The 27,663-nt window shown below is 42.6% G+C and overlaps 1 protein-coding gene across 2 annotated transcripts in view; it reads left to right on the top strand.

Moving 5' to 3' along the window:
* The window catches only part of UNC5C (unc-5 netrin receptor C), a 385,127-nt gene that overhangs the window by 337,909 nt on the left and 19,555 nt on the right, over positions 1 to 27,663 (top strand). For both annotated transcript variants that reach the window (XM_032762595.2, XM_032762594.2), the window contains 4 exons: positions 13,264 to 13,432; positions 16,901 to 17,134; positions 24,526 to 24,675; positions 25,929 to 26,093. In XM_032762595.2, the coding sequence (XP_032618486.1) occupies positions 13,264 to 13,432; positions 16,901 to 17,134; positions 24,526 to 24,675; positions 25,929 to 26,093 (718 nt within the window). The remainder of the gene's footprint in view (positions 1 to 13,263; positions 13,433 to 16,900; positions 17,135 to 24,525; positions 24,676 to 25,928; positions 26,094 to 27,663) is intronic.

The raw sequence follows: 27,663 nt of genomic DNA, 5'->3' as shown, positions 1-27,663 counted from the left end.
ACACAGGTGAGAGCTGAGGATAACCTGGCCACAGAGCCAGCTCTGATATTTGCTTTTTATAAGTTTTGCAAAAAGCTTTCAAGCTTAGGGGAAGCTGAATCCAAGTTAGAAGTTAGAATAATGCAGTAGCAAGAATTAAGTGCAGCAGGAAGAGTGTCTGGTAACCTGTTGCAGAGGGCCTTTGCTCAGTTGAATAGAGGAGGGAAAAGGACTGCATGCTCCATGCTACCCTGAGGAACACAAATCCCTGTGGAGGAAGAAGTGGGTGGGAAAGGATAAGAGGGTACATTGGGCTGTCCATAGGGATACTGTAGCCTGTGCATGCCTCTTGTGCTCACCAAAGAGTACAAGGAGGGACTGAAGCACAGTTTTGAGGCATGGCTGTGTCCCTTGGGTCACTGCAGCTCCATGCTACCCCCTATTCAGAGCTGAGGCAACATGTCACAATTAGCACAGGCTTGCCAACCTTGTGTGTCTGTGCTGTTCTCCAGGTTCAAGCTACTTTGTCAGCATATCACCTCTCTAGAATTCCCTGCCACTTTCCCACCCAAATGGGAGGCACTTTCCAGCTGAGCCTCATACACTCCTCACCAGGCCCATCCAATGCCTTCCTCTTCAGAAGACCTACTCTAAAGAGGGCCATCACTGGAAGAAATTCCTGCCCTTCGTGGCTTCCAGCTCATTTGCAGTCTTGACACAAGCCTCTGAAAAGCAGATGTGAAGCTGAGAAAGACATGCTAAGTGTTAAGCCAGGATTATGAGGCAGCCCTCTGATGGCCTGGTCAAATGATTAATTATTATCATCACCATCAAATTTCTTGCAAGCTGTCATTTTATGAAATAAGAGCCCATTTTAATACAGGAAAATGAAAAGTACTTGCTAGTTGACTCACTAAAATATGATTCAGAATGTGGACAGAGTGTGAGGTAAGGTAAAATTTTCAGAAGCACCCTAGTGATTAAAGGAGACTAAGCCCCGTTTTCAAAAGGGACTTAAGCACTTTGGAACCTAAGGGAGAGACTTTCAAAGGCCCAAATGATATTTAGGCACATATACTTAGGGGCCTAAGTGTCATTTGTCACTTTGAAGATCTCCCCTTAAGTCTCGGTGAAAGACAATGAGACTTAGGTTTATAAGTGCCCAAGTCACCTAGGGATAGATTTACAAAAGTGTTTAGGTGTCGAAAGATGCAGGGAGGTACCTAGCGGTTCTAACAGAGGGCTGAGAGTGAGAGCTTTCAGTCTGATATTCTCCTCTCTTCACCTAACCTTCTCTGTGACCTAGGACAAGTTACTTAGGGCTAAATTAAGTTTGTGGATGATACCAAACTGGGAGGGATTGCAACTGCTGTGGAGGACAGGGTCAAAATTCAAAATGATCTGGACAAATTGGAGAAATGGTCTGAAGTAAATCGGATGAAGTTCAATAAAGACAAATGCAAAGTGCTTCACTGGAGGAACATCTGCTTTCCCTACAGACTGGGGAAGAGCTGTCTAGGAGGAGTATAGCAGAAAGATCTAGGGGTCATAGTGGACACAAGTCATATGAGTAACAGTGTTGTACTGCTTGCAAAAAGACGTGATTCTGGGATGCATTAACAGGTCGGTTGTAAACAAGACACGAGAAGTTCATTCTATCCACTCTACCTCTGCGCTGGTTAGGCCTCAACTGGGAGTAATTTGTGTCCAGTTCTGGGGCACCGCATTCAGAAAGATGTGGAGAATTGGAGAGGGTCCAGAGAAGGCACAGAATTCAGCTTCAAGGTCTTGAGAACCATGCTATGAGGAAGGCTGGAAAGAATTGGGTTTGATTTAGTATTTGGACAAGAGGAAGACTGAGAGGGGACATGATTAGCAGTTTTCAGGTATTAAGGGTTTGTCATCAGGAGGAGGGAGAAACTGTTCACCTTAGCTCTAATGATTAGAACAGAGCAATGGGCTTAACTGCAGCAAGGGGATTTTAGGTTGGACATTAGGAAAAATTTCCTAACTGTCAGGGTAGTTAAACACTGGAATAAATTGCGTAGGGAGGTTGTGGAATCTCCATCTCTGGAGATATTTAAGAGTAGGTTAGATAAATGTCTATCAGGAATGGTCTAGACAGTATTTGGTCCTGCCATGAGGGCAGGAGACTGGACTCGATGACCTCTCGAGGTCCCTTCCAGTCCTAGAGTCTATGAATCTATGAATCTATAAATTATTATCTGTGGCACAACTTCCTAGCCATAGGCTACACCACCCCAGGAAGAGTGATTCAACACCGTCATTCTGAGACACACTGCTGAATCACAATACCTTACCTTCTCCCTTCTTGCTCCCAGGGAATAGCAATTTTCGGCTGCCCTATACCATTAGCAAAATATTATCTAACCCTGCGCTGGCTCAGCTACTCCAGCCAATGAGTAGGGAATGGAGCCAAGGCTCTACTTGTTCCCCATGCCTCTCTGCCCACCTGCTCAAGGGAGGAAATGTAGTCCTGCTTACTCCTAGACACCCAGACACAGGGGCTAGGTAACTGGCATCCTGACATACAAAAATGCTTCTTACTCCTTACTTTCCTGCATGGGCATGTGGTCCATGTCACAGTCTGGCCCTTAATGTTGGCAGCAAGGAGCCCTAAAAGGGAAAGGTATTACTAGCAGCAATTTGAGCAAACCTGCTGAAGAGAAGGGAGAAATCCTATTCTTTAGGTGTGGAATAACGTGCACAAAGGCTAAATGACAAATGTAAAACTAAGTAATCATTACATGGTGTTATGCCTCTTTCTCCTCCTTATAGCTAAACCCATTTTTTGGCTCAGCCCATGGATAGCTTTTGTTATGCCCTTAGCCACAGCTGTTTGTACACCGTACAATAGTGAGCACTGTTCTCTGGCTAAGTAGTCTTTTGAACCATGCTAAACATAATCTGTTTAAAGAAAAATTAAATAAAAAAGATCTTCATGCTTACATTATTCATGTCCTCTGTTTTGAAAATGGCTAATTACAAAAATGACCTTGTCTATATTCATATCTCATATTGATTTTTTTTGTGTTACTTTGGGCTATATTTTTTAAAAGACTAGCAACCTGTACTGAAAAAGTGTCCATCTCTTGCAGAGGAGACTCTCTTGTGCCTTTATTTGAATGGTGCAGCTGAGATAGTGTCCTACATTAAATTTCTCTGCCCATCTCCACTCTATTTTACTTTTTTCTGGAAGGCGGGAGTGTGCGCAAATGAGTCACCCAGAAATTACTCCTACTAGTTGTTCTTCAGATATGGAAAGAATCATTGCCTCTTCTCCCATTCAATGATGGGCACCCAGCGTGGCAGGCCACTCCTTGTTTTTATTTCCCTTTAAGGGCCATAAAATTCACTCTACATGGTTCATGATAGCAGTTGCACTGCAGGTGGTACTGTGCATAAAACCAGCATGGAGAGGGCATATTTAAAGTGGTGTTACCTGAGAAGAATGAATGGATGTGGGTGTGGGCGTATGAAGGCATGAACAGGAGGAGGAGGTCTTGCAGTTGCAGGAAAGATTTTGTGAGAGAGGAGAACACTGAGCTCAAATACGCCATGGAGGCAGCAGAGCACATCATACATATATTGAGGTGCCAGTTGACTCTAGGGGGACTTGTCATAGGCTCATTTCATTGGCTGATCAGATATGGTAAAGAGTATGCAGAGCATAATGAGATTGTTCAATCCCAGTCCACTACTACATTACTTTCTCCAGAGGGGTGGATGACCAGCCAGCCACTCGCAGCCTCTTCCCAGATTCATGTACTGCTGAAAAGCCTGCTGAGGCCCAATACCTCCTATGCAGAATGTCACATCAGGCTGGTGCTACCTGAGATTCCTAATAAGGGAACCGCTATGTGATAGTGGATAATTCAGATATATATTTGACTTAATTTTTTCCAGCACCTCTTTAAAACTCCAGGCTCTCCACACATTCTAAAATCAATAGTGTGTACAATATTTAACATGAGCTACTTAGGCCAAATTTGTAAAGGTATTTATGCAGTCGGTGTCGAAACACCTAATTGATTTAGGAGCTTTAATCTCATTTTCAAAGGGGATTTAGGCATGTAGAAGCCAAAATCCCATTGACAGATGATAGGATTTAAACTCTTAAGTGCCTAAATCACTTTTGAAAATGAAATTTAGACCCCTAAATCAGTTAGGCCTGGTGGTGAATTTAATGAGCAGCAAGCTAGCTTGCAGTGCTAAAGAAACCCAGAAGAGAATAATACATAAAGGACTAACTTCAGACATTCACTTTTTAAGGAGAAGTTTGTGCCCTTGGGTTTGGTAAATAAACCCTTGGAAATCCTGAGGAGTTTAACTTTGTGTGTACCCTGCATCGATATTTTCAGCAAACAGATTAAAATAACTCATGGGAAATGTATTGTTCCTAGGCTGAAAAATCCTTTAGAGCATTTCCAGCTGATGACATTTGAAAGTCCAAATATAAAACTATAATAAGGGATTTATAATGGAAACTTTGAGCCAAAACCTGCTCTCAGATATATGAGTGTAACTGGGAACAGAATTTGGTCCTCTTAGACTTACTCTAAGTAGCATAGCTAGAGCAGCACAGAGTTTCAGCCTCTTATATTACATATTTGGGGATATATCTGCAGCCCCCTGAGATTTAGTTCATATTTGTTTCGGAAAAATATGAAGCAATTCTAATAGCTCAAGCGAAATCAGGAAGTCTGTTATTCCTCAAAGTCTTGCTAATCCCTTCCCTCTCTTTCCTCCCATGCTCTTCTAAACTCTTCCCCTCTAGATCTATTTTGCAGGAGCCCTCTAGAAACTAGAATTTGACAGAGTTCCTTCCACAACCTAATAATGCTGTTCTTTCCGTTGACTGAAAGGACTGGGTGTCAGAGCACTGTGAGGCTTTTCTTTCATTTCCTCCCCATTAAAGTGTGTGAGAGCAGGAGGATCTCTGTGAAAACTTTACCTTTCCTGCAGTGAAGTGGGGTTCTAATGGTTCATAATAATTGCTGGTGCTCCTTCAAGGCAGTCACAGGGTGGTTGTTTTCTGTAAATGTGTTAGGGTGGGGACAGGCAAAAGTGGTTTTCTCTATTTAGAGCTTTCTATCCAGATGTTTTTCTATTACTCTGCAGTACGTTTATATGCTTTACTCCTATTGGTTTGAGCAGGGTGGGCTGCCAGCTGGATCCCACTGGGCAATAGCAGAGCTGAGTGAAGCTTTCGTGTTGACCTTGAACCCAATTGAACTAAGCCAGAGTTGAATGTTCACTGTGTTTGTGAACTAGCTGTGGTGGGGAGGAGGATGTTTGCATAGTTGGGAAATGTGCAGCAAAATCCACAGGAATGTTCTCCAAACAGGTGTCCCCGCCTCCTGGTCAACAGCCACCCTCTTCCCCCATTTCATCAGACACTTTACACACCATTGCTGTCTTCAGGAGTGTGCTCAGTGTCCTCTTTCCTGCCTCCTGGGGTTAGGGGGCCTCCTCCCTTGGCCTATGAAAGTGCCACATCTACATCCTTACCTTCAGAGGAATCTCAACCAGTGTCCTTCCTATCTAATGTGTCTCTTTTGTTGGGGAAATATCCTAATTGAATTCCATGGAGCAGCACGACAGGGAATCGCTCTTGTACTGCATTGGCTGTGCACTAAGAGGCAGGAGTTTGTAGTTTCTCCTAGCAAGGTTGCCAGTCAACTCACAGGTCTTACCTAGAAATTGTGTGCTAAAAGAAGAAGATCAATTGCCTGAGGGTTCTAGGGAATCCATGCGAGTTCCATTGCTATTGCTCTGGGGCTTACAGGGAGCTATCTGCTCTGGCAGCTTAGTGCAATGTTGCTGGAGTGAGAAGTGGAGGGTTTTCCTATCCTGTTCTCCTGAGCATGGGAAGGAATGATTCTGTCTGGCCCCACCCACCCGAGGACCCTTCAGATGCAATGCAGTGACAGTGCCATGATGGAACATGGGGAACACTACTCCATGTGAATGTTTCCAGAGGGGTTCGCTGGGCTTGGGAGGCAGGAGGAGGAGGAAGAAGAAACAATCTTGTTCCTCCCTCCTCTTGGAGGCAAAAGTAGATAAGGAGTTTCTTGGATATGTGTGTTTTATAGTCTAGAAAGTTGGGGGGGATGTTCCTTTGTGGGCAGAGCTGGCACTAGGCATAAGCAGGCTAAGCAATTGTTTAGGGCTCCAAGCAGCTCAAGGGACCCCCCATTCACTTTTTTAGTATGTGTTGGGGGGGAGGAAATATTCCTGATTGGGGGCCCCCCAATAGGTTAGCATTGGGGTTGTTTGTCAAACTCAAACTTTCAAACAAACTTTAAGGGTTTGGTTCACTGCTAATTTGTCGTGCACCAAACTCCAGGCTTCTGTTGAGCATGTTATTGCATAATTAGCCATTAAGGGGGCTTTATGTCTTCTTCTGAAACATCTGGAACCAGTCATTGCTAGAAGCAGGCTTTTGTTCTTGATGGACCATTGGTTTGATCGTGTATGGCAGTTCATGTGTTCTTATGTGAACCACAGCTTTATGAAGAATTTTATTAAAAATGCACAGTGAAAGCTATCAGGATTTTTCTCCTGCACCAGGCACTCTAGTTTAATATGTACAGCAGGAGACACTGCAGAGATGCAAATGAGGCTGCATTTCACAATACCAGGGAAAGTGCCCTGTGCTCTTCAGCACAGCTGCACGAAAGTCCCAATTTTGCTTTCTGGGTACAGAATAATAACAGATATTTATACAGCACCTTTCATTCCAAAGCACTTCATAGCTGTGTACAATCAGCACCAATAAAATGCAGCTACTGCAGCTGTTGGGGAGAGAAAGTACTGTCCATTGGCTCTGCAGGGAAGACCCATATGAACAGTACCACTGGAAATCTAACAACCATAAAAGGCAGACAGGACCTGAATTCTGAAGTTCACACCCAAGAGACCCACTTAAACTGAAAATTGTGTGGATTTCAATTTATCTACCTCAGAAGAACAAAGAGGGGCTGCCTCAGCTCTGCCAGGATTTGAACCCGTGACTCTAGGTAGTAGAGGTATTTCAAACCTTGTGTTGAGACAATTAAGCCATCCTCCAGAAACCCATTATGGTGGAATTACTGATTAATTTGCTCCAGGGTGTAAGTTTGCCATTTTCACCAGTAAACTCTTACTTGAGTGGCAAAAAAAAAAAAAAAATCTGCTAAAACCCTCGTCCCATTCCCCTCCATCCCATTCTCCCCAACTATCCTAAACAAAATTAATCTCCTAGACTCATTTACTTCAATCAAAAACTCAAAACAAAAACCAAAATGCTCCAACAGCCATCAAAGGGGAGGGAAACTTCATTTCTTCTTTCCTCCATAGATAGAACCAGGCAGAAGAACCCTGGGATGAATCCAGGACACTAGGTTTTAACTTGAAGGGGAGAGAGACAGCAAAAATGTGGACCAGCAGTAACGTTTCCATTAACCTGATGAGAATGGTGACCATCTGTTGCTATGAGTTATTTATTCCTCTCCCCTCACTCCGTCTTCTGCTTCCTATTTTGTTGTGGGTTTTTTTGAGAACAGCTATGATTGCCGGTAAATCTACAGTTAAGCACTGCTGAGAGTAATGCGTGCCTGTTGAAAAGGGGAGATTTTTTCTAAGAGTGCTCCCATCTGCAGCCTGAATGGAGACAACAATGGCCAGAAGTCATAACTACCTTAATTGAAGTGATATGTTTTATTACAGTGGGACCTACTTGATTGAATAACTCCATTAAAGGCATAATGCTGGTTGTGAAAAGTCTGTATATTGTGAATAAATGGGGAATTTTAATAGCAGATTGTTCTTAACTAGCAAATGTAGGAGGGAAAAGTGCCTGGAAATGTTTTAAGAGCTTTCAGTTGTATATTTTTCACTGGCTGCAGTAAACCATGAGCTGAATTCTGCTCTCATTTACACCAATGTAAACCAGGAGTGGCTCCTCTGACTTCAGTGGAGTTGCTTCAGATTTACACTGATGTAGCTAAGGCCCCAAGTACGTAAACAGGTGATTAACCCCATTGATTTCAGTAGGACTGTTTAATGTTAAGTATATGCTTTGTTGAATCAACACCTGCAAGAAAGATCTGACCCCATTATTTGTAAAGATGTTGGTAGGTGTTCTTCCTTCAAGAAAATAATCCCCCTTTCCTCCATCAAACCTAAATCCAGCACTTGAAAGGGGTCTTCTGTGATCCATAAGAACACAGGAATTGCCAAGGTCCATCCAGTCCAGGATCATGTCTCTAACATTGTCAAGTACCAGTTGCTTCAGCGGAAGAATGAATAATCCGTATAATGGACAATTACAGAATAACCTGCCCATAGGGAAGTTTTTTCCATAATACCTGTCAATTAGTGGTAGAAACAGGAGGGTTTATATTCCTGTTCTTTTTATCCTATCTAATGCAACTGTGTCTGTTCTCATTAACCATATTAATGTCTACTGCTTTGTTTGGATGGAATTTAGAGACAATTAGACATTAGAGATGAACAAAATCTGTTGGGCCATTTTCATCCATCTCTGTGGCAATTGCAGGATATTTTCTCTATGTTGTGTACTCCTTTGGGTTGTCCAGACTAATTTTAAATGACTCGTTTTTCAAAGTTTCAGCTAGTTGGTTTGGGAAACTCTTGTACAGTCCAGTAGATTTCAGTGTCCCCTTTGTGCAGTAACCCAGAGGCAGTCTCACTAGAGCTGTGTAGAGAAGGGATTATCACTTCCTTGAACTTGTTACATGCCTCTTCCTATGTAGCCCAAAATCATATTTGCTTTTTTTTTTTTTTGCCACCTTATTACACTGCAAGCTGACATCTAGTTTGATGCATGCTATCACCCTCCATCTTCTTCACTTTTACTGTTTTCCTTGCTGACACATAACTGTGGTTTGGATTGTTCCCCTGAACTATTAGCTTGCGTTTTTCTAGAATTAATAGTGTTTGTATCCTACCTGTATTTTTAACCTCTCTAAGTCCCTTTGCATTATTTCCTTACTTTCACTGGTGCTCACAACTGCCTTTTTCATTATTTTTATTATTATTATCTACAAATTTAATGAATGTGCTATTATTTATACCTTCTTCTAAATCATGAGTAAACGTGTTAGGTGAAATCCTTACTTCACTGAAGTCAGTGAGAGTTTTGTCACTGATGTCAACGGGAACAGGATTTCTCTTGTTTAAATGACACCGATGTGTATTGCAGTTCAATAGACAGCTTCCCTATACCACCTTACGTTGCTGTTTTCAAAGCTTAAAGTGGGTTAGGTTATCTGTAGTCACAAAATTAGCTCAAACATTAGAAAACACTGAGTTGGGTCCGTTTCTAGCAAATAGTGGATGATGTGACAGGGGTAGGAGTCAGGGCCTGCAGCACAGCCAGTCTCAAGGCACCCTAATGAGAATAGATGGGCTGTAGTAGGCTGCCAGATTGACTGCCCCACCTGATTGGTAGGAAGAGTCAGCAGACTAGTTCTGAAGCCCAGCAGCCGTTCAGTGGCTGCTCAAAGCATTTGCCCATGGCTGTGATAGCTCCTGCCCTGCTTGGCCAGAGCCTTGCCTGACTCTGGTAACCCGATCCTAACCCTCAGCTCCAATTCCTGACTTCAGCTCTGAACCTTGGTTCTGGCATCTGGCCTCTGACCCTGCCTGTGATCCTGGGCTCTGATTTCTGACTAATGACTCCCGCTCTAACCAGTGGACATGACCGCCCATATCCTAGGCACTGACCGGTAGAGTATGAGTGTGCATTTGACTGACAAATAGAGAATGTAGCATCAATTGTCCCCACAGCTGTATGTTTTCTGTTCTTTTCTGGACATGAGGTGAGTCATGATGGTGCCATGTTGTATATGCCCAGGAGAAGGGCACTAGCACTGAGAAAATGTTTTGTGTACACTTAAAATTGGAGATAAATCTCATAGGTTTGGTTTTGTCTTCTGCTTTTTCAGAGAAACTGAAACTGAAACTGGTTTTTCAGTTGCTATTTATCACTTGGAGAACACCAGGTCAGACCCTGCTGTCTCATCATTATCAGGTCATTACCAGCTTGCATCTATGCAGGCTGATGCAGATAGCCTGACCTCCATTACTGGCATATTTGTCCATTTGACTTTTCCTCTTCTCTTTCCACTCAGAGACTATTTAACCATTCTGGGCCAGGTTCCCCAACACATTTCATCTTGTGTAATCATTTATTCCTGTGAAAAGTGGCTGTAAAATGGTTCCATTAGGACCCGATAGTATTTTATGCTTAATTTGCACTCAGTTTGCACAAGCGTAAATGGCTGCATATGTTGCAAAGCAGATCAGAATCAGGCCCTCTCTCTGTCTGAGCGCTAACATTTGTTATATTGTAACGAACCTCCGTCATTGGCCAATGACTGACTTAATACTTCTTTGAGATCACTTTAAGTGTTATCATTACTTTTTTATTATTATTATTATTCAGTACAACAGTGCTTACATCCAAGCCAATTTTTAACTATTTGTCCACTAATTTTATAGTTCAGTCCAAAAATTTATCATGTTTGTTTGACGTGACTTGGTCTTTATAAGTCAGTGCCTTTCTCCCTGCCCTCATGGTTCAGTTGTCCTTAAGATGGAGTTAAGTTAACCAGATGTTTAAGTCTGTGGGTTTGCCACAGCTGTGACTGTCAATACAAAAACTGTGATTTTTAAAGATTTTCTAATAACAAGTCATGGTGGTTTTAACCTACTGAGAAGACTCCTTCAGGAGTTTTTACAAATCTAAATCCACTAATATCCAAAGTATTGTAGTGAAGTATGGGAGAGAAACATAAGTCTGAATGGTTGAATTAGTTATTTACTGCTAAATTATTTAAATGTTATTTATTGAAAAATGAGGAATATTTTGTTGAAAATGTGACCTTGTGATTTTTTTTGTGTTTTGTATGGGACTTATCCAGCTCCCAATGAAATCAATGAAGAGAGTCCTACAAAATTCACTAGGAGTTTTTTTCCTCCCATAAGAGGTTGGTTGTTTAGGAGTTTATTTGGTTTTTGTTTTGCCATGTCAGAACAACCAGGTTAACAGATGATAGTTGACAGAATTGCTGTATTTTACTCTTTTTGAAAGATAGGTACTACATTTGTTAGTTTTCAGTCCATGACTTTTCAAAAATAATTACCATTAATTTAGTAAATTCATTAGCTAATTCTCATAGGACACACAGAGATATATTTAATCTAGATTTGCTGTTTTATATAGATTTCAGCTTTTCCATGTCAGCCTTCATTTGTCTGCTTTTTACCAATAACTATACTAACAAGGAGTAGAATTTTCAAAGCACCTAAGTCCCATTTTCAAAAGTAACTTTCAAAACTTGGCTTTCAATGAGACTCAGGCACCTAGGTGCCTTGGTCACTTTTGAAAATGGGACTTGGGCTCCTAAATCACATAGACTTCTGAAAATGTTACCCGAGGTTTACATTATTTTTCGCCTTTTTTTTTTTTTTTTGGTTGAGACAAGTTCCCGATTCTGCAGACACTTACACACATGCATACTTTTGCTAAAATGAGTAGTTCCAAAGAAATCAATGGCAATGCTTACATGAATACAGGTCCATACATGATTAAGTGTTTTCAGAATTGGACCTAGAGGACTCAACAGTGAGCCACCCAGGGTCCTGTGAACTCATTGCATACTGCGTTAAATTCAGGTAGCTTAGCTGCACTAAGCCCTTTCGGCCTCACACTCGCATTCATTCCCTCCCTGTTTATAAGAACTACATCCAGGATGGCTTTTCCTATGGTTGGATCAGTGGTGAGCTGGAGCCGGTTCCCACCGGTTCCCGAGAACCAGTTGCTAAAATTAGACCTCCGTGGAGAACTAGTTGTTAAAGGGCCAGGGGGTGGGCAAAGAACTCTGGTCCATGGGCCGGACCATCCTGTTGCTCCCAGAATCCCAGCTGGGGAGGCTGGGGCTCCCTTGGCCCCTCCCCCACATCCCCCCAGCTGCAGCGTGGCCAGCCGCCGGCCCCAGCTGAACTCCACTCATTCTGAACTCCGGAGTCATTCTGCTGCTTTGAGCTGCTGGCAAGGTAAGGGGGGTGGGGGGGGGCCCTGCGAGCTCCAGGGCCATGGGGGGGAGGCAAGTGGGGCAATTTGCCCTAGGCCCTGCAGGGGCCCCCGGCCCCACGAGTATGTCTCCCCCTGACCTGGCCCCTCCCCTGCCCGCCCTCTTAAATCAGAACTTTTTATAGGGAACCGGTTGTTAAGATTTTGGCAGCCCATCACTGGGTTGGATTTTCTGATTTCTGGATCATGTGTTTGTCCTCTATATAATTTAGGGATGTCTTTGATGATCCATGTTTCGCTATCTTTGTTAGCCACCAGATGTTTGGTTGGCTAAAGTCACTCATGAGTACAGTATCCTATGGTTTTAAACTCCCCAGTAGTTATTCTGGGATTATTTTTTTTTTTTTAACATTCCTTACTCCCAGTTGTCCATTGCTAAAGCCCACTACAAATTCACCTTTGTTTTAGATTTACTCTACTCTCATTGCAAATATTTCACTACCACCCTCCTCATTGTCACATTGTATATTGCTAGTCTTGTAAGTATGTGTGACATATTACACCTATCCCTTCACCTTTTCCTCCTTTTTTTCTTTCTCTCATATACACTACATGTATCCTCTGTGGGCACATTTAAAAAGTTCATTCTGGTTGTAGATATATTACTGGTTCTAGCAAAATTCTTTCTTTTAATTTAAGGGAAATTACTGGATCTGGTAATCATCAGAATATTGGTGGATCTAAAACCAGAATGCATTTTTTTAATGCGTAGTATATGGAAACTCCAGTGACGAGAATCCTCTCATGAAGTTTCAGATGTGATCACTACTTCATACTCTTCCTGTGTTCTATGATTCTTCTTGTCTAGGAAGTGAAAAATTCTCACTCATGGTGCTTTCAAGAGCCCACATTCACTTTTTTTCTATGTTAAAGACTGGTGGCTGCATTTCACTGGTGAGTGAAATGATACCTGGGTATATGGTCGGCACATCTTTGGGGATCCTTGGGAATGAAGGGTGGTCTGTAAAAATGAAGTGTTATTTGCTTTTTATTCTCCCTGCCCCAACAAACAGGTGCTTTTTACAAAAATCTTTGTGAAAGTGAAAATCCGTAAATGTGTATTTCCAATCCTTTTGCAACAAGGACCTTTTCTTTACTTTGGCAGCATCTGGAGCCCTTTAAATTCAGCTAACAAACACGTCTTTCCGTAATCTTGTCAGGCCACCAGTGGAAGACAGTCAAACTCTTTTGACTCCCGTGGTGAGCTGCGGGCCTCCAGGAGCGTTGCTGACACGGCCTGTCATTCTAACTATGCACCATTGCGCAGAGCCAAACACAGAAGACTGGAAGATCCAGCTGAAGAACCAAGCAGCCCAAGGACAGTGGGAGGTGAGTTCACAGTGAGATCACAGACTTCCAGCATATGCCCTGACTCAACACAGCACTCACCATCTTTGTCTTAAGGAAACAAAAACACCAAACTTATACATATAACTCTGATGCCTAAAGTTTGGGATTTTCAGGGGTGAAACATTTTGCTCCCAGTCGACTCAGCAATGCCCTCAGGTATCTATGTGGTTATACAAGCACTGGAAATAGTTACCTGGTGCACGGGGGAGCACAGGCCTTTCAGCTCTGGATAACTCAGTTCAAAATATAGCTCAGATGAAAAGTGAAATGGATGTGGGGCTCTGACCCAGTCTTTATTGCACTTTTGTTTTTGACATAAAATGAATATTGTGGCACAATTCAGCATGACTAGCTAGGTCTGCTCAAAAGAGGCCTGGGGGTACATCAACAGAGTTGTTTGGGGGAAACTTGCGCAGTGCTTTCTGCCTGGCTCTGCTTTGTTAATGACCAGGTGGATTTACCTTTTGAGAAAGTAACCTTCACCAGGCTGGTCTCATGCACAAGAGAAATATTTAACCCTAGGGCTGCCAGCTTGCCACAGCACTTAAGGACAGTGAGTTTCATCTTGAATCTTCATGAAAGGTTCCTTGTATTTTTCTTTAGCTCCTCTGTTCCCCTATCTCTGTAGTTCGCTCTGCACTGAGAAGCGCTCCTGGTCAACGCGTGCTATTTCAAATGAGTGCACACAATCAGGAGGATTGGCATTAAAGCTATGTCTTTGGATTTATCTCATCTTCCTTTTCCCTGGCTACCAAACAAGGGACATTGAACATGCCCTGCAATACAGAGGGAGCTTGTAACACTTCAGTGCTTTGTCTGAGACAGAGAAAGAAATATCTGTGCAATATGAACCAGGGATAAACAGCAAATAGTTTTACAGCTGATATATAAGGACTGGTTTTCTATAAATATAGTCTTTCACTAATACTAAAACTGTATGCCAAAACTCATAATAATGAATGGCAGTGTCATTATCAGATTACAGTTCAAATGACAGGGAAACTATTCATTACCCACTAGAGGAATCCAACTCACTCTTTAATGGAGATACATTTTTCCTTAGAAGTCTCTTTTAAAACATTGTAAACTTAGCTTGCACTAGGCAAAAGGTTTAGAGTTTGGACTGTGCATGGATAAAACTCTAAAAGTTGACTCTCTGGCCAAACCAAGACCTCTTAAGCAGTTTCATAAAGGCATATGTTCTCAGGAGAGTTTTAATACCTCCTGCTTCTGGTTGGCTAGATACAGAAGCACAGTGGCCTTCTTTCAGGGATTCTGACACGTCAGGTTTCAGTCTTAGCTGGCCACAATGGTGAAGTGATGAGGGGAGATGGCAAGGAGAAAGAAAGGACAAATGAAAAATATTGGGAAAAGGTCAGTTCTGGATCAATTCTAAAGAGAGAACGTATTTTCCAGCTGATTCCTACCTCCCTAGTTTGTACTGCTGTTTTCAACAGGGTAAGAGATGACAACAATGCTGCAAACAATCCTCAGCTGCAGGACCTGGGTTATATGAGTGTATTTAATATTGAGTAGAGTCCATCTCTCTTCCTCACTATCTTGATCTGAGGCATGCAACCAGAATGCAGCATTATAGATTTGTAGAGTATTAGGGCAAAACACACCTTAGTGAACTTGACGGGATGCTTGAAGTCAGTGCTGGTAATGCTGAAGTAAGTGGATTCCAGGGTAGGGAAGTGGTACGATGCTCCTGTGCCAAGAGTTTCTTATTTTAACAGGAAGAGACAGTGGAGGTATCTACATTGTGTGTACATTTTGTCAGACGCCACCTCCCCTAACCATTCTCCTGGCAGACTTGTTTGCTTCTGAAAATCCTGTTTTGCTGCCACCATCAGTTCTGTGTCTCTCATGAAATTTGGCACATGCTGACTCACTCCTCTGAGTAGGTTTTAATGAGGGCAGTGTGACTGACATGGGCACCTGGACTGATAGCAGCAAGGACCAATTTCCAGGGTTATCCTTGAAAGAATATTGCCTGTGGCACCAGCTTTTCTCCACCGTGGGATCGTTTCTGGGCCAGTGAATTCATGCACATCAAGCTGACTAATCTGCACTCCAGTGGAGTATCTCCCAGCACTGTACATATGTTTGTTTTGTGTTCATTACTGGCATCCCCTGATTTTTTTTCTCCAGTCTCCTTTCTTGTCCTTGAAAGAGTGTTGCCCTGCTGGAGGTATCCATGCTGACGCCAAACTGGTGCTTGCATGCTGTCTGCAGAGTCCACAAGGTCTGTGACTCCAGTACAGTGAGTCTCATCTTCTCTCTTTTGGAACAGCTCTTCCATCTCTATCCCCCACCAGATGCTTGAATTGCCGTAGGCGATAAGTTCCTGCCAGGGCCAACACAACTGTTTCATGACACGGCCAGTGGGCGGGGTATAATCAGCATTGCAGATGGCAACCTCTCTTCTGCCCTTGAGAAGGTGATGTCACCTTTGCAAATGTGCTGCATTCGCCCTTCCTTAGCCTGGGATCCTGAATCTGCTCCCAAACTCAGGTTGAATCCAGCTGCTCGGTCTGCTGCCAGATACCTGCTCCTCACCTCAAGACAGCAAACACAGGGTGGATGAGTTCTGCAGAGACTCATGAAACCCAGAGCTGCTTTTGCAGAACTACAATCTATTACTATCACCTTTTATTTATTTTTTCCCCAAGTCATTTAAAGTACATTGTGCCATGTGGAAACTATAATGTACAGTTCTGAATGGAGGAAATGGCAGAGGGGCTGTTTTCTTCTAAGCAGAGGGAAGAAAGTGAAAAAGCGGTCTCTTTGTATTTGATTTGTATGTGTTTTGCCTTGGCCCGGCGGTCTTGTCATGGGGGATTATTCTGATGAAGCAGCAGGTGATATTCTTTATACATGTGGCATTCAGCCATCACTGAGATTACTTCTGTCTGAGTTCTAACAACCACTGATTATGAAAATTTAAGAAATTAAGACTCTTATTATTCACTTAGATAATGTATTGAGTGTTCATGTCTGGAGCTGGTCAAATAATATTCCTCAAATAGGTCATTCAACAAATGTTGCATTTTTCCTGCAAAATTTTTGTCATATTTTACATAATTTGCCCTGCTCTGCTCATCACTCTAAAGCACCTACATGCTGCACATAAAACTGTCATAAGTTTTATGTAGCCAATGGCAGGTATAGACTATCAGCATACAGCAGCATTTGCCTGTACCAGCCCAGAAGGAAATCTAGAAGCAGAGAAATGTTAAGTTGATTAATAAAATGACCCAAGAGGAAGGACTTAAGATAAATTCTGGGACTTGCATGAGCATCTATGGCAATGGAGTTCTGCAGTCAAGGCCCTATCTCTGAATAGGCTTTGTCTGGCCCCAGCCCAATCCTGATTAATGCAAAATAAATGGGCTTCTCTGGTTTCTGGCCTGGGCTCTCTAACTCTGCCTGTTTATCCCTTAGGACGTGGTGATGGTTGGAGAGGAGAACTTCACCACCCCATGCTACATCCAGCTAGACCCAGAATCCTGCCATATCCTGACAGAAACACTTAGCACCTACGCCCTGGTGGGACAATCAACCACCAAAGCAGCAGCAAAACGTCTCAAGCTGGCCATCTTTGGGCCACTCTCCTGCTCGTCGCTGGAATACAGCATCCGAGTCTACTGCTTGGATGACACTCAGGATGCCCTTAAGGTAAATGCCATACACTTTACCATCTAGCTCTAGCAGGATTGCAGTGAATAGACCCTAATTAGTGTACAGCTGCTTGTAATTTATGTTCCCTAGATCAGCGTTTCTCAAACTGGAGGTCCTGATTCAAAAGGGCATCTCAAGGCTATTGTGGGGAGGGGGATGTGCAAGATGATATGGTGCTGCTGTTGGCATACATGCTGCCTTCAGAGCTGGGTGGACCAAGAGTGGCAGCTGCTTGTTGGGCACCAGCTCTGAAGGCAGTGCTGCCACCAGCAGCAGCGCAGAAGTAAAGGTGGTATGATATAGGATTGCTGTACCCCCACCTCCACTTGCCCCTCCTCCTGGCAGTATCCTCTGTTTGGGAACTTGAAATATGGTAACTACTTTCCACTTTTTGAAAGGCTTCAGCACCTTTGACAGCAAAGATAATGATTACATGGTTCATTTAGTGCACCTATGAGTATGTATGATAGCTTGCTACCACTTTTGGCGGGGTTGGGGTGGTCGGAGCCTGAAATATTTCCAAACAGGGGCTGAGCAAAAAAAAGTTTGAGAACCCCTGTTCTAGATCATTTTTAAATCATTTTATTTTTATTTTATTTAATTTTTGATTGGAGGAAGAACTTGACAAGACACTATTTTATAGAAAGGAAAAAAAAAAAAAAAAAAAAAAAACCCAAGTCCCAGGTTGTCCTTTGCATAATGATTTCACTCAAATGCTAAACTAATTTCCCCCCCCAGCATTCTTTGTTCCTTTGTTTACCTGGATCATAACCTGAATTATGAGATTTTTGCATTATTAAAGGGCCATAAGGTGCGCAAGGGCTTCATTCGTTATTCATGTATTTTTAATGGTAAGTGCCAGGTCCTCCGAGATGATGAAATGAATAAATACCTCTTTGTAAATAGCTGATAATGATAAAAGAAGTTCCTGGATCATTAATCACTGCCTGCTTTTATATTGCTTTGTTATACCTGTCTGCGTGCTGTTTTTGTGCTGAGAATTTGCAGCTGAAATGCATCAAGGCTATTGCTTTCTACAGCTATGTACCTAACTTTCTCTGTATATAACTCGAGCATATACATAAGTTTACATATACATTGTGTGGGTATACATAAGTATGTTTACTTGTGTATATATAGTACCTACAATAGACATAGAAAGACAGATGCTTATTATAATAACTATACGAACTTGTGCACATATATGTATGAATGTAGGTTATTGAAAGATTTTCTGTAATCATAACCAGATCTACAGATGCCATCTAGGTAGCAAGAAGAGTTCAAATCCTAATGCTAACTGATTAGCGGCACTGCCAGTGATATCTAAGCAACATGAATTGCGTGTTGCGTACAGAAGAAAGATGCTAACAGCTTTACTTAGAAACAAGCCACATAACATGTGCACACACACTGCCTCAGTATGGGAGATGTTTGTGTTTCTCAGAGTGTTGACTTTCACTGTGGCTGGAAAATTCCATTTTCATCTCAAATGCCATTTAGTATCATGTCTTCCTGGACATTACAGTTTATTATGTTTGTCACTGGAGTGGTCAGAGTACTTTCCATAGCTTTAAGAAATTTAGCAAAGCAGTGGACTGAAGAGCGGAGTGGAGACTAGCATATCGTGGTCTGATGCTCAGCATTGGGTTTGTTTATAAAGCGGCTGGGAACTTGATCAAGAGAATTATGACTTTGACAGAGCTGAACCCCTTTGGAAACAATAATTATTTTTTCATAGTATGACTTCTTTTTCTTTAAAAGTTGGGAAAAGGGACTTCTGTACCAACCAGGCTGAGGATCTCCAAAAGCCAAGACCGTCTTATGCCTCTATTCCCTTTGGTCCACATGGTCATAACGGAATTTTCTATTGGTTTATTAAGCTCTGAGGTGAAAATAAGTGATTCAAAGCTGCCTTGTAGCAAATACTGAAGATGTTTGAATGCTGCTGTGAGTTTCAGAGTAGAAGGTTTGGGCAACAGGAGATGGCTGAATTCAATTAGACACCTTTCAGTGGATTTTTTTTTTTAATGTTTATTTGAGGATTTGGAACTCTGTCCAGTAAAGTTCACCTGAATAAATAAGACTGTGCAAAGGATCATAAGAACAGTTGAGTAAAATGGAGAGAAAATCCTTTATAACATTCAGTGATAATGAATGGAAGAGAAATTTACTGAGTATAAATCCCTGGAGAGATTGTGTTGATATTAGGATGTCAGAATGTAAGATTGGTTTGTAATTTGGTGGTTAATCCCTCACCTCCTTTCCAGCTCTCAGTTATTTATTCAGGATGTACTACAAAGGGCTCAGTGTTAGCAGTGTTGTGTCTTCTGAAGTCAGATCTGAAGAGTCCTTCTGGATCTATCACTGAACCAACAATAACATGTTTGGGCTTTCAAGGGTGGGCAACAGTTGACAGAGACTTGTGAACAAGTGCCTCGTGGCCTCCTGTCCACAGAGTGATATTAGCATCGTCCACTTTCTTCAGCAGAGGATGAACACTTCAACCACAGTTTTGTGGAAAATAAAGAGTCTTTGGAAGGGAAAAAATAGGTTGGCCTCAGAATGAAGGACTGTGAATGGGGCTTTGCAATGTAGTTAGAATCTGTCACACAGGGCCTAGCCAGATCAACCATAAAGATTAAAGGAGAAACATGGAAGATAACCAAAATCTGTGTTGTGGGGCTTGGTTCAATGGCAGCACTTTGCACTGCCAGGCTTGAGACCAGGGTTTGATGTCTAAGTCCCAATCCTTTGCTCTGCAGAATGACAGGGGCAGGGAATGCTTCCGTTATGGCAGCTCTTCTGGCTGATTGAGGGGCAAAACATGGATTATAAGATCTTTGGGACAAGGGCCCTCTTTTTCATGTGTGTTTCTACAGTGCCTAGCACAGTGGGGCCTGGATCTATGATTGGGGCCACCTAGCACTACCACAATACAAATAAATAATTAATAATAATAATAATAATAAAGGGATCCAGTCTATAACTGGAAGGATTGTGGTTGTTTCAGGGGATCTTGAGAGTTTGGGTGGAAAGCTGGAGAGTAGGAACAAGGGCTGCTCAGGACTTTGACAGAGATTTGAAGGATGTCTGGGATCATAGTGATTTGGGACTGGGGTAGATCAGCGATGTGGGCTGGAATTCCTCACATCCCAGAGGAGAGGTTGCTGAATCCGCAGTCCGCAAAGCTGAATTTAGTAACATTAAAGAGTAGTGGTGCTGGAAATAGTGGTGCTGTCACACCCCTGGGTTGAAGTAGTAATAACAAACACCAAATATATGGTTTCTATAATCAGTACCCCCACTATAAGAATTATTCCAGCACTCCTGTTAAAGAGAAGTAGGTAGGGGGTGAGAAGCAGAGTGGAGGTAGTTTCCCCTTGCAGTTTTGATGGGAGCCAGGAACGTGACAATAGATCAACAGCTCTATGATGATGGATACAGGAAATGTTTTCACATTGGAATGTCTGAGGTTTGGGGAGTCATTTAGAGGGTTATGTATTTATTTTAATTGTTGGCCAAATACATTCTATTATTATTTAGAAATAAGAAATCTGACACGTACTGTATCCATCTCAACAATTACTAAGGGACGATGAGCAGTTGCTCTAGAAAGCACAGTGCTGTATTTATCCAACAACTTTTCCCTCTAATCATGCAGAGTAAGCTCTCTCTCCCAAAACAGCCTGAGCAGTCTGGGGACTCTAATGACTTGTCACAAATAATGGCTTGGTTATTGTGAAAACTGCTTGTTTCTTTTCCTTCTATTTGTGAAGCAGAATTGCTGACTCCTTCTTTAATGTTGATCCATAGGAGAGTTTCCTTCACTCCACAAGTCCCCCGCCTGAAGGTTGTGACCCCCAAGGGAGTTGCAAACAGGTTTTGGGAGGGATCACAACCACTGTCCCTTTCTTTATGATTAGATGTGAGGGGAGATCTGAAACATTTGGGTTGTAACATGGGGTCACAGTATGGAAATGCTTGAGAATCACTGCTTTACTCCTGTCTATCCATTTAAATGGCTCCTGTCACTCTGCTGAGCTTCTTTTCTCAATATGGCAATTACAGAAGAGACTGGTCCACAAGACAGCTACCACACTTTATCGATGAAGCAGATCACAGTTTAACAGGCATGGCAAACTTCTTTTACCTTCTGCCCCAGTGTGATATTTGGGTTTCCAGTAGCATATTATTCATGTTACTTTCTATTGGTTATTTGGATTCATGCACATACATCCTGTCTCATGGAGAAAGGAAAATTATACATCTTCTTTTTGAAGCCACAAACTGTTATTAAATGTAAGTTCTTCCTGCTGTGGCTTTAATTAGAAGGCAGCTTCAAAATATTGGTAGCTCGTATCTTGCTTACATGGTCGGCATGAGGATACTGAATTAGGGCCATTGCTGAGCAAAGATGTATTTTATTCAACCCCAACAGGAAGACACCTAAGTTCAGATCTTATTACTGGCGTCATCAAGGTGCTTATACAAGTAGTGAGAGACACTTTCCCAGGCACCTAGAATTATGGATTGACCTTGTTATCCCTCTGCGTTAGCAAAAGAGACACTTGCTGGAGATAAACAAAGAGAAGTTTGTTGACAAAGATAGGGAGTCGAGTCCTAAGAGTACTAGGAACAGACACGGTTACAAATAAAACAAAAGTATAATATGCTTCTAGGAGACTAAACTTAACTTTAGCAGGCTAAAATCTTTGTCTAAGTTCACTTTCTCAACTAAAGTAACCTCCCAGCATCTCCAGCATTTATGGATAGTAAAAGGATCCAGCTTTCATGGATACAAAAAGGGTTGTCCTTTTTGCTCCCTCAGTGATGGACCATTCCTTTTCCTTCACCTCGTAGACCAGAAAACCTTTGAAATGTATCCCCTTGAAAGGTACCCTCCAGACAAAGGTCTTCTCCAGCACTGTTTGTTCTTTGGTGTGCTGATGCCATATTGTCTTTCTCCTTCTCCTGTTAACTTCTTTTCCTGTTGCTCAATATGCAAATGAAGCTTGGTTTGTGTTGACCTGCACAGTGAGTGATTGACATTGGAGACCTAGGCAGATGGGCAAATCAACATTCCTTTGTCTAGGAAAAGCCCATTTACCTATCCTGCTTGCTTACATAGTTTATACATATTTTTGGTACGTACCTACAACTTCTTGAATAACCCCATACATCATATATCTCACAATATTTATGATGGCCAGTATCAGATAAGCTTTCATGTAACACCTTATACAACTTTCTTTATAGATAAATACTAAGACAGCAATCTGTTAGGTATAGTGAGTTTGTCAGGAATTGCAGAGGAGTTGCTATTGCGTGATAGGACTCCTCTGCCAGTGGGCATTGAGAGGAATAAGGTGGGAGCCTGTTCTTACTTATCTGAAAAAGCAGACGTAATGGCCGGGATTTGGAACTAAAGATGGAAAGGCACAGGCTGAGGGTTTCTTCTCTTAGGTCATAGCTGTGTAGAACAAACAGCCAAAGAGGCAAGTAAGCAATACTTACTTGTACTGTAAAGACAGTACAGATAAGCTCTTAAGGCCACACAACATTTCTGTGCCAGACTGCTGAAAGGCAGGAGATGAACTGGGTATCCCTTCTTCTCCCCATTCTCAGTTTCTTTGGTTTAGCCTGAATTTGAGCCTCAGCTTCTTTCAGCAGAGGTTTACAGTAGGTTTCTTCCATTCCCATAAATCCTACAGGGAGAAGACCAATCTTTCCAAGCTTGTGTGCCTAACCTTAGATACTCAAATCCACAGTGTCGTCTTTTCACACTAGCAATACTGAGCACTGGCAGATCCCACTGAAGCCCTAACTCCAGTGTTGGAGAAAGTAGATGAGTGTAGTCAAAGCTGCTATTCACACACAGGCCTTCTCAGTGTCTGTTGTTTAACCATATGTGCCAATATGTATGCTTGAGACGTTGGTATGTACAATTACTGCACAAAATACCATGAATCTTCTTTTAGACATCCCAGAGAGATAATTTGAACATAATGAAGATCTATAGTAATCAGATAATTACTATTGATTGCTCTTTAGACATCTTGATGAGGTAATTAGGGCACAGTGGAAAGAAGCTGGAACTGATTGATTGGCACAACCTTAATCTAAAAGGTTTCTAATTATGTTTCTTTTCTTCTAATAGCTGATAAACAAACATCATTTTAGCTTTAGAATTTGTCAGGTGGTAGGTTTGTTGAGGACATCAGCTTTCTCTATTATGCTAACTAGATACTGAATGTGATCAACATCGGCTTATTATGCCTCACAGCTGAAGTGGAAGCAACTTCAATTACCCCATCTTTTACTTTCTTTTCTTTGTTTCAAAAGCCCCTGATTTCTTGTTGGTGTGTGGTGCTCGGTGTGCACCTGTGTGTGCATGACGCATTTTGTGTGTATGTCAAAGCTAGTGCATGTGTGGCGATCGTGTCTCTGGCTGGGTTTATGTACAAAAGCAGCATATGTGCATTTGTGTTTTCATCTTTCATATACATTGCCAGTGGCTGGCCTATATGTCATTATGGATAGCACGCAGAGATGGGGAGGAGGCCCAGTATTCACTGGAAGTGTCATTACTCATAGGCATATTATTAATTTTGTGTATCAGAGCAAAAGCCTTTCTCCGCCATCTCTCATCAACTTTTGATCAGTCACTGTTCCAGTCGCTCTCTGAACCACTGTGCTTTCACGCTTAGATGCACACCTCTCTATCACAATGTTCTCTCTACTGTTTTGCATTTTTTCAGTAGGTAATAATAGCCCTGTGACAAACAGGTTTCTTATTTCTGTTGCATATTCTGATTCACAGGGATAATCTGATTGGTTGGTGCCAATCACCAGTTGTATATTGATAGGACCACATCTTCATGGGTAGGAGCTCTTGAAGGCAACACATTAAAGCTGCTATTAAGTGCCCTCAGGGTGTGCAGTTTCCAGGGTGACGCTTTATCAATATGCAACCATTGCCTGTGTGCTGGGGCTTTGACCTAGACACTCTCAAGCAATTAAGCAAGCCGAACGTGGGTCCCAGCCTGTCATATCATGTATTTCCTAAAAGGAAATATGAGTGTGTGGAGTTCTCATGGATAATACAGGCTGTATTTGTGTTCTTGCACTAGAAGTGTGATGTAAAGTCATAAGAGTGATGTGTGTGATTATTCTCAGACTCCTTCATACAAATGTCTTTCCTGTAATAGATGTGTGTTTACCTTACAATATGTGTGTGTATGTCCTCCCTGTTATACAGATTACCTTGTCCGCTGCAGTTGATCTTCAGGGAGCAGAAGTATAGCATGTCCTTTCACGGCACATTTGTATATAATGTCTCTTTGATCACAAGCTGACCACTTTCTATCGTTCTTACGGAATCTTAGGAAGTTCTACAGCTGGAGAGGCAGATGGGAGGACAGTTACTGGAAGAACCAAAGGCTCTGCATTTTAAAGGAAGCACCCACAACCTCCGTCTGTCCATTCATGACATTGCCCATTCTCTCTGGAAGAGCAAATTGCTGGCTAAATACCAGGTAAAAATGACAGAATGCCTGGATGATGGCTAAACTGCATGGGTCAGAATAGAAGGGCTTAAAGATACGTAGCAACACACAGTTGTGCAGTGCTCTTTTAAAAATGAGATACAGTGACTGTTCAGGCTCCTGTACTCTGAAGGTCTTGAGGCTGTTGCCCATAACCAGCTCTCTCCCCTCTGTTACACACCGTGTGTATTTTCAATTCTTTGAGCAGTGGAGAGGAGTAAAAGGCTTGGTTTCTTCTCACCATCCTCATTAGTGCCAGGCCACATAACAGGCCATGGTTTGTTTAATTCGGAATGAAAATCAAAATTCCCTTTTAACAATGCACTGGAAGAGAGAGATTGATCAGGACAATCAGAAAATCTGCTTCTGGCAGGAAAATGCTTCTGGCAGTGCTGAGAGGACAGGACTTAGGGCTCAGCTACACTAGAGAGTTTACAGCGGGGCAGATGCACCGATGCAGCTGCGCTGCTGTAAGCTCTCTAATGTAGCCACTTTAAACAAACAGGAGAGGGCTCTTCCATTGACTTAACTCCTCCAGCCCCCACGAGCAGGAGTAGCTATGTCAGCGGGAGAAGCTGTTCCTCTGACAGCGCTGTCCACACCGATGCTTCTGTCGATGTAACTTACGTTGACTTATTCACCCCCCTGAGTGACACAAGTTATGCCGACATAAGCTGTAATGTAAGCATAGTCTTAGAGTCAAGGGTTAGTCTATGGGGTTACTATCAGCCAGAATACATGCACCCTTCAGCCTGTTTCCAGCACTGGCCACTAGGGCCCAGTATTGAGAGGTGTGGGCTGCACTGAGCATTTGAGGACCCAGGCCCTTTGTATTCAAGCAGCAGGTTCAGTCTTAAGGAAGCGGGAAAACAAACACACTCACCTTTGTAATATGTGTGTGAGAGAACAGCAGAGCATCCTGGGATTTGTGAAGGTTTCTCATCACTGAGAGGCAAGGGGAGGATTTGCTTATTTTTATTCTGTTTCCACTGCATGGTTCAGTTGCTAGTCTCCACTGCAGTGAATGCTTTTCAGGGCACAGCAGACTGGGGACCACCATCCTGAGGAGCAGAGCCAAGTCTTCTTCAGAGAGGCCACACACTATCTCCTCACAACACTCATGACCCCATTTGCCATATTCATTCCAGAGCCTTTTGGGAGATGAGCGGAGAATTTGCTGAGATACATTAAGACTGTAGATGCCTAGGATCAGTTCAAATTTTTCCTTAATTTTCCTCCTGCAGGAAATTCCCTTTTACCACATCTGGAGTGGGTGTCAGAGAAATCTACATTGTACCTTCACCCTGGAAAGGTTCAGCCTGAGCACGCTGGAGCTGGTTTGTAAACTCTGTGTACGGCAGGTCGAAGGAGAAGGACAGATCTTCCAACTCAACTGTTCGGTGTCAGAGGTAAAGGGCCCGACCATTTCCATACTGACCGGTGAGGGGGGAAAATGGCAGTACTTTCTCAGCAAACATCTCTTAACCAGACCACACTCCCTATGCTTGTTTGCCATGCCCATTAATTCTTTCCTTCCTCCTGGTGGCTGGGAGGTACCAGGCTTTCCAGCCTCTCTCTTGTAACTGCTGTAGGTACTTTCCCTTCTCATGGATGCTAGATAGCAGGTGTAGATTCAACTGCCTTCTTCACTCTTTCCTCATGCGCCTCCTGGCTACTCAGTTGGCTTTTCTCTACTCCCTCCTCTGGAAGGAAGCATCCTTCCTTCAAAACGGACAAGGGAAGAATGGTAGATGTGTTCCTGGTGTCTCTCCCTTTCCTCCCTGGAGCTTCTTATTTCCCCTGTGCGGAAGGGGGGGGGGGGGTCCTGTTTCTTCAGCACACCTTCTTTTACATTATGAAACATAGGATGGTCATGTCCCCAGATGTCCACTCACTCTTCCTACGTCCATAGTTCTCAAAGCACCAAGTACTCATGAGGGAGAAGCGCGTTGGATCAATATGAACCAGTTCACTCTGAGCACTGACAATAACTTCTGTGAAACAGGAAGCATAAGACATTAAATGTGCAACAGGCTTTCTCTTCAGTCTTTGTTCCTGCCAAATTCTTGCAGCTTGGCGTACTGCATAAAACTGCCGACGGCTAACTAAAAGTAGAAGTGTATTTCAGTGAAAGGGGAATGGCTAGCAGGTACTAATGACTCATTCTCCTGAAAGGCACCAGTCCTCTTTTATATTTAACTGCATTTAGTTATTTATAGATGTCTAAATTACACCGATCAGATGTGCCCTGAGCACACACGTTTTCTTTAAAAACCAGTATACACCATTTACCAAACCAGTGCCAATTTTCAGGGTCCTCTAAAACAAGTCTCCATCATCACACACAAAAGCAAAAGCCTGAGGAAATAGATGAGCCTTACACCTCTCTTTGCAGATATGTGTCATGACTGTTATGTAAAATCAGACTCTTTTGGTCACTAGAGGAATGAGAAATGTAGAAGGTACAGAAGAGAAATATCTCCAGGAGCAGCAGTAAGGAAGATAATCTATAGATTTGAGAGTGGATGAGTGCATCAGCCTAGGGAAAAGAGCATGAGGGGCTGGGTCTTTTGCTTTGTTGTGTCCCAATACCACAGGGGGAAAGGTGTTGGAGATGACACAAGAGTTTGGTAGTGGCACATTGCTATGGTCCCTTTTTTTGGTGACCTTAGGATTTGAAGGACTTTAGTGCTTGAGGACAATAAAACTTAGTGGTAAGTGATTCTTTGAAGTTGAGGATAAGGGCAAATTCTACCGCTCTAACCAGCCACCACTTCACAAAGAACCATTGGCAGCATCTGTGAGCAAGGTGGCAGCACACACCGAGCCATGTTAGCCACAGAGCCCTCTGATGGGAGTCCCACAAAGGAGAATTGCTATCCATCTGGATTTTAACAAGCTTGTCTGGTGTCATACCAACTAAGTGCCTGGGACACTCAGTTCCCTGAAATAACTTGAATGATGCAACATCAGAAAATG

The sequence above is a fragment of the Chelonoidis abingdonii genome, chromosome 5 (assembly GCF_003597395.2).
Source record: "Chelonoidis abingdonii isolate Lonesome George chromosome 5, CheloAbing_2.0, whole genome shotgun sequence".
Classification (NCBI taxonomy): Eukaryota; Metazoa; Chordata; order Testudines; family Testudinidae; genus Chelonoidis; species Chelonoidis abingdonii.
The sequence above is the reverse complement of the archived record's forward strand: the minus strand, read 5'-3'. Positions and strand labels throughout refer to the sequence as shown.